The following is an 11,291-nucleotide window of genomic DNA, read 5'->3' on the forward strand; positions in this document are numbered from 1 at the left end:
CTTCTTACTAGTAAACTGTAAAATAGTCTTTGCAGTGGTTAATTTCTGTGACTTTTATCAAGACATGTTGCAAGTATGCGCAACAGTACTGTAAGTACTTCAAAAATGTGTACTTAAATCTCTGTAAAAATAAATGACTTTACATATGTCTGTCTCAAGGACACGTCCCTCCATCCCAAGACAGAAATTTGCTTGTAGGGACCAAAAATTCACCCTGTATGTCCCAAAGATATGAACTATGAGTATGACATGACAATTTATTTTTCTAAAAACGTACAGATTAGGAACAAAAATTACTGATAACCGTCCCCAAAAAATGAGTTGGATGAAAAGAAAGTCAAAGCTGGATACAAAAAGTAGTTGCTTGACCTTTCTGTACATAATCTTCTTCAAAACTCTAAGATTCAGACATGTCACATACAAATAAATGTGTCAGTATATTGAATTGGCTGTTTCCAATTTAAACTTCAACAGCTACAAAAATCTTGGAATTGCCAACTCAAAATCCCTTGTGTCATTATAAAATTTGGCACTTGATAGATAATGGGAGATAACCAAATACTGAGGCTCAAAATACCAGGAGATAACCGACAATTTGCATAGCAATGAAAGATTATGGATTGCAGATAAACTATGAGCAGCTTGCAAGTTTACCAGCTAAAAAAATCAGGCTCTGTTACAGTAACATCTATTATCATAATACCGGTACGTTTACGACGATTTCTCTAGCCATACTGATTTGACAAATTGTCAACGCATCATTTTCTCCAGTTACATGTTGCTGTTATAGGTTACCCTTGCCACTTCTTCTGTGTAACTTTTCTGCCACTCAGGTCCTGCTAAAAGCGTAATATTGTAATTGTAACACGCCGCGGAATTACACGGCGAACGGGCGCGTGGTTGGGAGGGGGTAAAAAATACCGGTAGGAAGAAACACGGCACAATTAACTGCCGCTATGTACATTTATACATCCTCTGATGTTCCTTCCCTTTCTGTCAGTAAATGCATAAAACATAAACCTGCATGAGCATACAAAATGTCATGAGAAAACGGACATATACTGTCAAGAATTTTCATTTAACTTCTGTCCGTCACAACCGCTATGACGTAACACTTCACTGCTAGCGTAGATATAAAAATGGCGGGAAAATGGCTGCGTACGTTCAATTTTGCCCATTCAGTCGTAGATCCGGGCTATTATGCAACGGTTCTTCACACTTTTACATGAGTTGTAGGTCACCAACAGAAATTCAAGATTGTTGTTGAATCATGTTCGTCTTGTGCCGTGAGCATGTGTAATTATGATCTATAAATTTGGCAATGAATGTGACAGTGTGTTCGTCCCACGACGAGCTGCCTACCCCGAAAAAGATACTGAAAACTTTTGGCCTTGTTGTCTTCGAATGCATTGTTATCGATGCTTTGTAAATGATGTATTGGACACCTAGATGTCTGAAGTGTGCACAGCTCAGAAATAACTATTGTTGCATGTGTAGATCTCTAAGTTCCAGTATTTTTAATCTACCGGTATAAGTCTTACTACCGGTATTATGCCAATGCATGTTACATTTTGTATGTATAACATGTAGCCAATGTGTACAGACTTGCCAAGATTGCTTGCCAAGATTATGATTCGAAAATAGCTGTTACATAAGAACACGATTTGATGAGATGATCAATCAATCAGCCGCGGGCATCAGGGGAGATGCATAGCGGCTGTAGACATGTCCCTCCAAGATGTTCTGATGATGCCTGAAAGCAATATAGCATAGGCCCCAATCCACATCATGATGTAATTTCAAAGTAATTTTTTTTTTTCAAATAGAACCATAGCATGTCCAGGAAAAAAGATACCCAAAAAAGTCCTGCTGCAGTACCAAGATCATCCACCAGAGGGCCCAAGATAAACCTTGACAATTATGTTTACAACACCTATCCACATCTGTCCAAATATGATCTGAATCCATCCAGAGGATCTTATATTATTGCTTTAATCTTAACGTTAAATATACAAACAAAAATGCATCTCAAAAGAAGAATCTATACAAAAAATGTATAAATACTATAACGTTTACTCATTTTTTAATTACTGTACACATGTACCTCTATTTTTCAAGGAGGTAACTACTTAAACTTGTACGTGTATCTCACTGCACTTGGGGTACCAGTGCGGCACAGCGGGGTTTGAAAATTTACTCAACAAATTTTAATAGATGAAGAACAAATTTTCTTATGTTGTTATGTCATTTTTAAAAATTGCCGAATACAACACAACAGTGCAGTGAATGAACTACGCAGTGCCGCACCAGTGCCCCAAGTGCAGTGAGATACCACCTTCAGAATTAGGTCGGGCCAGTCAGTTCTGGTTTAAAGGAGATTACGCATGGAATTTCAACTACCTACTTATCTTTTCTAATCAGGGCCCCAGGGCTAACGATGACAGAAAGCCCATGTCAGGTGTGTCGAGACGGTTGTGATTATGGTAGGAACTGTCGCATTTGACCTTGGTGTACTGTTAAACCATAGTATGTACTGTGGGTAATCTTGGGAACTTAAGTCCCCTCCCCTCATCAAAACACAGGCATATCAACACATTTATGAATAGTTTAGGACTAGATGTCTGGATAGAAAGACATGTCTGGAAAAGAGCTTTAAGTTCTGGACTTGGTGTTTTAGCCAGCCTGAATTCTTTTACTGTCCCCTGGAATTTTCATGGAAATCCTGTCAAGTACAGCAGGTACGACATTCTTAGGGGGACCTAGATCCTCTGAAACACTATTCCCTGCATTTTGAGGGGCAAATTTTGCTGATAGCAATAGTTTAACAATCAGACTCAGCTTGATTTAATGGCATCTGTGCTAAATTTCTGGAGATCTTTGCAAAGCTTCATTTTATAAATATCATTACATGCCAATTTTTGTCTGTCAAAGCGGACGGAATGGACAGATTCTGTGTCCGTCCCCAGCTGCAAAATTTCCATCAAAGGCAGAAGGATAGACGATAACTCGAACTCTAATAAATCATGACTAACTAAGTAAGAGTGGTTAGACTTTAGCCGGTGGTCACAGGATCGAGAGGAAATGGATTCAATTTCTGGCATTCCTGGCCAGACCTTCAGTGTCCTTGGGAAAGATTTTCCTCCCTCTGCCCAGGTGTAAAATAGTACCTGGCTAACGATTGGAAGGAAATGCAGTGGAAGGAGAGGGATGGGCTCTGCTTTCCAATACCGTGCCCTAGACACTTAGCAGGGCTCGAAATACTGGGTGCACCCAAAATCGAAACTGTGCACCCAATTATTTTCTGTCAGTGCACAGGGTGCACCCAAATATTTTCCTAGGTTTATCATGTATGGAAAGATATCAAGTATACTAGTATACATCATATTCTTGACATCTAACTTAATTCTAAGTGTTAGAAAGATAATAAGAATGTCTGTCACGTTACTTGTTTAAGAATTTGATAGCTTGTAACTAAGTTTTGTTACTAGTTTTTTTTTACATTCTACTTAAATTTAAATGGTGCACCCAATTTTTTAAGCTGGGTGCACCAGTGCACCTAGTCCCAAAAATGAATTTCGAGCCCTGCTTTGGATTAACAACCCACTACCCCAACAGTGGCCAAAAAAAACGCTATGGGACCTCTTTCTACCTCGGTATTACTATTAGCTTACAGTTTGTAATACCCTTTGGCTTTATCAGTACACCATGTAGTTCCAAGCAAGCCCCGGCACCATTCTAAATTTCATTATCCAAAATCCAATTCTTGCAGCGCTAACGTTCCTGGTCCCAACACGGCAATGTTAATTTCAGTTAACATTTCCCAAACAAGGAGCAATGGTCAACTGCCAAATTTTGAAGGAGCGCCTTTTGCACCTGCTTTTAAGTATTAAGTTGAAATTTGGTAGTATTCTGAGACACACGAAAGGAAAAGGGATTTAAAAAATCACTACTTAATAATAATTAATTAGGTTATTTTCACTGATAGATTACAAAAAATCTAAGAAACTTGAGAGGAAATGTGGCCGTATCATTTAAAGTGATATCAATTATCATGTAAAATTGTACGTTGACATAAATTTGAAATGCAATTTGAAAAAGATACATGCAATATCATACATAGTCAGTACTGGTTAACAAAAAAGCTACAAACATATAATAATTTAAACACAAAAACAGCAATGGTCTTGTCTTTTCCATCACACAAATTTCACAATATAATTTGGAAGGTTTTAGATAGTTTTGAACAGATTTAGTAATAGTATGATGTAAGTACGAGATAGATTTTTGCCAGTTTGGAAAGTTAAATTGGTTAATTCTTTTTTTTTTAACTGAACCTAAAGTTTTTACAAGTTCAGTTCCGGTCCACTGTACAGGTTAAATAATAGTATACAAGACTTTGTCTCTCAGTCATAGCATTACCAGACTGCTCACAAAAGGGCGTCATACCAGCATACCAGTTTACACTTAACCGCACAACGAGGCAATGTAAGGTCGCCTCCGTCATAGAACACGCTACCTGATCCGTATCTCCTGTGTTTTACAGTCGTAACGACACCTAAAGCTATTACATTACTCTGGATAAGGGCCTCTAACTTTGTAGACTCCTGCTGGATATAATGTTTATAGTCTTTTTTTGCGGGGCAAAATTGCCTAAGGAGCCTATGTATGTAGTATCTTCTTACACATCATTTTGTGGGGTTGGATAAAGTACTTCGACTGGAGATAATATATTTTCACATGGATTTCATTCGTGGAAGGTTTTTGCTACATTTTTTTAGGTTGCTGTTGAAACAATTTTTACTGTGATGGTGGTAAAAGAAATGCACGTTTCTGTTTATGGCATCTTAAATTTGCAGCAAAAGGATTACTAAGAAAACTGTTCAACTAAAAACATTGTGAATATTGTTTTATTGTGCCATTCAAAGGCATGCACTTGCCGACTTGGGGAAAAGAGGGGAAGTGAGCGATTGAAAGTCATCTGCATAATTAAATAGGTCTAATTGATGGTAAATTAGATACCATACAATATGCAATTGTTAATCTGACATGGGTATTCTAATTGATGTTTGCAATTGCACAATTGTCCATTGTCACTGATTATTCTCTTGTGAACAGTTCTCTGTATAATTTATTTTATATTTTCCTCCTACTATAAAATCAAAAGACAAGATTATTAGCACAGACTTGCTAAATGGTGGAGGCGGAGAGAAAATTTGCATATTTCCTCACATGCCCTATCATCCAGTAATTGACTTCCTCCCATAAATTGGCTTTTAGTATGTAATTAGAATCTTTGCCATCAAATGGCTATATGAGCTCAGAGAGTCAGACAGAAATGTAAGGCAAAAACAGACCCTCGTTCGACCTAAATGTTTTTACATTTTTGCAACACACTGTAAGAAAGATATCAGCTTAATCTCCAAGCAGACGTTAGGTGTTCTTTACATTGCTTTTCTGGTTTCTATTCAACTTCTCGGTGGTGTGCAGTTTTCACTTTTCCGAGGCTTTTTTCTAGAAAAAAATTGCATGAGGGTACAAGGGAGCAGAGAGTTATATTTCAAAATGGCGCATTCTATGGCTTGTTGAAGGAGGAAACTACTAGTACTACTATTAGTACTGGCAAACAGGTCACAGATGAAGACTGGCCACATGTGGCCACAGTAGCATCCCTGGTTAATCAGAATTATATGCTTGTCAGAGGATCTACTCCCTTGAGTAAGAGGGTGCCCCATATCGAAAAAATCCCACATTCGAATTCCCTCCTTAAAACACCTCTAATAGCAAAAAAAAAATGGAATACCGGAAAGCCATAATACAATATTAATTGTAAATTATCATAATTGTCATTACATATTAGGCTAGTATTCACTCACAGCAATATACATCCAGGGTACAAATGGCACAGTACCCAAACCCACTTCAATATGAATTCCCAACCTATATTACCATTTGAATAAGGCATGTGTTGACCTCAAACAGTCACCTAACTTACAGCAAAAAAGCAGGCAGTAAGAGAACATCAAAGGCCCCCAACAGGAGGTCTTAACCTTGGGTGATACCACCATGGAGATGGAAAGGGGGGGATTATAGGATTCCATCTTTAATGAAACTACTAAGGCTGGTATCCCTCTTCACTCCATCTAGCTCATATCGCTATCGAACACCGATAGCCTCAGTGATAAAATGGGTTCAGTGGAATATTGGGTAAGCCGGTAGACGGTATGATATAGTAATAATGTTCTGATTTCTCATTTTTTTTAAACCTGACAAAGACCACTCAGAGGACTGATCTAGTCTATGTGGACAGGTGGTCACCATAGACAGGAGTCTTAATGCTTGTGTCAATGGGAAAATTATCTAAGGTACCACCTAGAAGTGGTCATATTGGCCAGGTGGTCCTTTTATACAATGTTGAAATTCTTGACTGAGGGTCTGTGTGCTCTTTTCCGTAAGGCATAGGCAGGCCTTTTTAATTTCCCGTAATTCGTAGGGAAGCTATTTTATTTCACGTAATTCGTAGTGGGATGAAACGTAAGGCATTGGTAGCTTTCGTGAATTTAACGTAAAGCATAGTCAGCCATCCCGAATTTAGCGTAAAGCATTGTCATGACCCCCCATGCAGACCCTCTTGACTGTAAGTAATTTATATATACTCGTCAAGGGCACATGTTTTACCACAAGGTGTCCAATGGATAGAAGTCTGAGTTACTGATAATTCTTTTATAAATTTTGTTATCTATTAATTGACATCCCGCTGAGAAATTGTGATAACTTTTCCACCAAATCTAAACAATTTTTGCATTTCTTAGATTTCAATTTCAATTTGTCACTATTTTGCGATTAATATCCTACATGGAATTTTCCCCGACCATACCACTATACCTTTTCCTGGCATGAATTGATGATGGGATTTGGAAACTGATTTCCAAGTTGCACGAATTTTATCTGCGACACCGCTGGATCTAAAGTCTATGAGATTCAAGATTTGTACGATTAGACATTTCCGCGACTCCGTAGGATAAGCCACAAAAGAAGTGCGTCCTGTAAGGACAGATAACACACTTCCTTCTTAAATGACCCTTAAAGATCTCCATGTCCAAGTGTCTTCATCATTTCAAGTCATCCTTGCAACCAACAACGTTCAAAACAAAGACCATGTGCTTGACGTTTGAATCAATTGTGATTTACACGTGGACAGATATATATATACCGTGGATTGTACAAAACTGAGGATCAAACAGTACTCACCCATTTTGTCCCTGGCCGCTTCTAAGCGCTGGATCTGATTCTCCAAGTAGATGATAGCAGCTACAAAGAGTAGCGCCATGAGCAGCTGGTACCTCGTCTGCATGGTTCTTGAGAACCCCATATATGAAGATTCCTCCCCGGCCGAAGCCTTCGTAGCGGGGACGTCGAAGGTGTAGGCGGCGGGATCGGGACGAGGGCCCGCCGGGACGGCAATGACGGTGATTTTCCCGTCTTTTGTGAGCCGCTAGAGCGCCGAGAAGTTGGGACTACGACTGTTGTGCACGGCGCCTGCAGTTCCAGGTCATCTCAGGAAACCGGAAGTGGATACCCACTGTTTTGGGTCACGGTATATCTCAGATCTCGCGAGAAATTAGCCGGAAAAGAGAATAAATTATGGAAAGTTCGGGGGGTAAATCGTTGCTTTTGTACACGTGGTGGAATTCTCTAGCGATGAGAGAAGGAATGTTTGAGACAGCTGTGCAGGTGTCAGTTGATACAGATGCTAAGAGATGTTTATGCACGAAGCTGCCATGTTTATGAAATGAACATGATGATGTTGACAAGCTATGTCTCATTTAGAACAGGGGAAATACAGCTCATAGGTTTTTTATTTTTTCCTTACGAATAATACGTTTTCCAACAAACAATACAATCAAACTATACATAAGTATTACTTTATAATAGAACCCATTTTGATTTGCCTCTTTTACATCAATTAAAAAGTTAATTATTTAACACTTTTCATCCGCAACCCTTTTCTGTATTGGTATCGCCCAATATCCGTTTCATTGCAAGATGGCGCCCGCCAGCTACTTTCTGTGGCTGGTCCTTCTCTTTTTAGTAAGTTTTCTGCTTATTTTCGTCCCCCAAGTACTCATTGACAATATATGAATATATTTAAATATGTATTCAATGGTGTGAGTGTATAGTTTTGACGCTGCGTGTCTATTTAGGACAGGAGACGGGCAAAAATGACACAAACTTCCGTGACCACTGACTGTTGACGATGACGTGGAAATATACCATATGCTAAACACACAGTGTTTATGAACCTTAATTTGCATACCGCCTGTAGCATATGTATACATGTGCTGTCAGATATTCTTGATTAATCCCTGCTGTACAAAGTTTAATGCGCTGCGCCTGAACTCTGATCCTTTTTCTACTGTACTCGATCCACATGGCACCTTCTGATAGATATGTAAGAGCGCCCCTTGTGTTTGAAAGCAGCACTGCAAGAGATGAAAAAAGTTACTTGCAACAAGGAGGTTAAAAATCACCTTTTTTTAACCTCCTTGAAAGGACCAAGACTCCGTCCAACCCCCCTCCACACCAAACTATAGCTAGCCATTACCATTATGCTAAAATAAAAACCTGGCTAGAACCCTGGAGTCACTACATGCATGCTACTGTATTAGCATTCTGCGTGCTGATCTGATGTCCATGAAATACCACAAAACTCAGTTCCATTAACTAAAATGAATTTACACTACAGTAACTACTGTTTTTCTGTCCTCGCAGCTAACCTTAGTGACCTGTGAGTACACATCAGAGAAGTGCCAGGACCTGGGCTTCACCACCAACCTCCTCTGTAGCTCCTGCGATGAGCTCAAACAGTTCGAGCTGCAGTCGCTCGAGGACAACTGCAGACAGTGTTGTCAACAAGATAATCACAGCAGTACGCAACAGGTATCGTGTGATTTGTTTACCTATTTGTGTACAGTGTGATAGCAATAGTAAACATTTCAGACAAAGTTCTCCTGAAACCATATGCCAATGATGATATGGTATGTACAGCTATAGTATAAAAGGTTTGGGTACAAAAGTACTACTTTACAAACAATGTTTTTAAACATTTTTGATTCAGAGTCTTTATCCAGATACCATACACTTACATGTACATTGTAACCTCAGAATGTACATTGCAAGGCAAAATTGAAACTAGAAAGGTAATATTTGCAAGCAAATACAGAATGTTACCTTCACATGTTGTAGTCTAACACTGGCAACTGTTTTGTTCATTCTTATTTGAACACATTTCTAAATGTAGTTACCCGAGCCCCTCTAGATCTGACATTTGCTACATTACGTAACCGAACACCACATGGTGCCTGCTACTTTACCGGTTACCATGGTGACAGCCGTCTGGTCCAGGTCGTTGACCTTATTTGTGCGGAGAAGAAGAAGAAACAAAGCAAAAACAATATGTTCCCTCCTGTGAAGGTAACATAAAAAGAAAAGTATATCATTCGGTAGTTTGATGCATGTTTATATTTTTCTTCCAGTTGTTCCCTGGAGCATTGTTAGAAGTATGTGGATGAAAGTTGGGGAGATGGCCCCAGGTCCAAGGTATGTACAAATATATTGAGTTGATACAATGTTTTTATAATGTTTTACCCTTCAGGGCTTGAAATACTGTAAATGCATTTAAGTTTGCGGGGATTTAATTTCGCGGTAGTGGGAAAATGGACTTTTCGCTGTGGTTTTAATTTCGCGGTAGCACCATGCACTGTAATGTCTTACTGTTTATGGAAAAAATGTTCGCGGTGGCTTTAAATTCGCGGTGAAGTGGCTGCCGCGAAAAACGCGAACATTAATCCACCGCGAACATTTCTGCATTTACAGTACTAGCCATGGGTGCATACACACTTTTGTGCACTCAAAATTGCAGCTCTGCACCAATTTTGTTCTGTATGTAGTATGAGTGCACTTAGATGATTGTGTGATGTTACATATATAACTTAAGTGTGCAATTGTATACATACATGTACCACTGATGTGTTAACAGCCGGAACAAAGTTGACTGACTGGATTGTACTTCCCACAACCATATTTTTCAGTACTGAAAATCAGTTGACTTCGCATTGCTTTCTGACATGTTGTTCAGCAAAATGCTAAAAATAAGTTGCAAATGTCTATCTGAAAAGAGATTTTTAGATTCAGTGTATTCACTGTTCCGGTGCCAAAATTTTACAGTTCATACCCATAAGAAACTAAGATAAGGACCTTGTCCTAATTTTGTATTAGGCCTAGGAAAAAAATGTTGTTTTTCCTGTTTCAGACCTGAAAAAATTAGGGTTGGCAGGAATTATCTTTTTTTTCTTGTAATTTTTTTTAAGCTGCTCAAAACTTAAGACTAGGTGATACATATTACAATACAGTTTAAAAAAGTAAACTGAAATTGATGAGGACACCTGTCTTTCAATGCCAAACGTTAATTTTGTGAGTAATAGATACATTATCATTGATTAGATATGACAAGCAGTGTCTGTCATGTGTGGTAACATTCTTTCCTAGGCCTTAACAGCACACTGGCAAAATCTCAGTCCATCATCTCAGTCCATCATCAGTATCAGTAGTACCTCCCCCCCCCCCCCCCTTACCTACAGGCATTTTTACAGAGACAAAAATCCATCACATCCCTGAGTAGTGGATCAATATGACCCGCCGGCTGTATCTCACCCAATCTTCTCTCCCCGGTGGACTTAATTAGCTATGGGGAAATAATTAGGGAGGCTATTTCACAGGTAATCCCATACCTTCTCAGCGGACAGGTGGGGGAATACAGGTTAAGATTCAAGCAAAGCCTTAATCATCTAGCAAGCACAGGGTAAGATTAGTAAGAGTTTTAGAGCACCATGTAAAATGGATGTCGGATGAAACGATTGTCCGGAAGGCGTTGGAAGCATTTAATGTTTCTCGAGATTGATGGTAATTGAAAAATGCAAATTGAATATGTTTATGCCAAAAGGAAAATGTCATAAGGATATGCATTTTTTTTTCGCTTTTAATTTTTTTTTCAATTCTTTTTTGTTGATAATTTGGTTAGGTATTCTTAACCAAGATATTATGCAAATGCAATGAAATGTGTAAACATGATATGTGCATACATGTAACTACATCATAAAAGAATATAATTACAGTCACTCACAGAGGCTATGATATTCCAATAACATAGCCAGGTGTTAACAAAAAATTTATGGATGCATACCATAATACAAGATGTTTGACCTTTATTTGACCCCTATATGTCTTTACATGCA

The 11,291-nt window shown here is 38.7% G+C and overlaps 2 protein-coding genes across 4 annotated transcripts in view; one reads left to right on the forward strand and one right to left on the reverse strand.

Moving 5' to 3' along the window:
- The window catches only part of LOC118421643 (heparan sulfate 2-O-sulfotransferase 1-like), an 85,623-nt gene extending 77,917 nt beyond the window's left edge, over positions 1 to 7,706 (reverse strand). For 2 of the 3 annotated variants that reach the window (XM_035829054.1, XM_035829053.1), the window contains exon 1: positions 7,249 to 7,706. In XM_035829054.1, coding sequence (XP_035684947.1) covers positions 7,249 to 7,369 — 121 coding nt within the window. In that variant the 5' untranslated portion in view covers positions 7,370 to 7,706. The remainder of the gene's footprint in view (positions 1 to 7,248) is intronic. The other variant, XM_035829055.1, reaches the window with a different exon arrangement.
- A 278-nt stretch (positions 7,707 to 7,984) lies between these two features.
- LOC118421644 (selenoprotein F-like) overlaps positions 7,985 to 11,291 on the forward strand; it is a 12,152-nt gene continuing 8,845 nt past the window's right edge. The window contains exons 1-3 of the mRNA XM_035829056.1: positions 7,985 to 8,088; positions 8,770 to 8,937; positions 9,534 to 9,597. Coding sequence (XP_035684949.1) covers positions 8,044 to 8,088; positions 8,770 to 8,937; positions 9,534 to 9,597 — 277 coding nt within the window. The 5' untranslated portion in view covers positions 7,985 to 8,043. The remainder of the gene's footprint in view (positions 8,089 to 8,769; positions 8,938 to 9,533; positions 9,598 to 11,291) is intronic.

The sequence above is a fragment of the Branchiostoma floridae genome, chromosome 8 (genome assembly GCF_000003815.2).
Source record: "Branchiostoma floridae strain S238N-H82 chromosome 8, Bfl_VNyyK, whole genome shotgun sequence".
Taxonomy (NCBI): Eukaryota; Metazoa; Chordata; class Leptocardii; order Amphioxiformes; family Branchiostomatidae; genus Branchiostoma; species Branchiostoma floridae.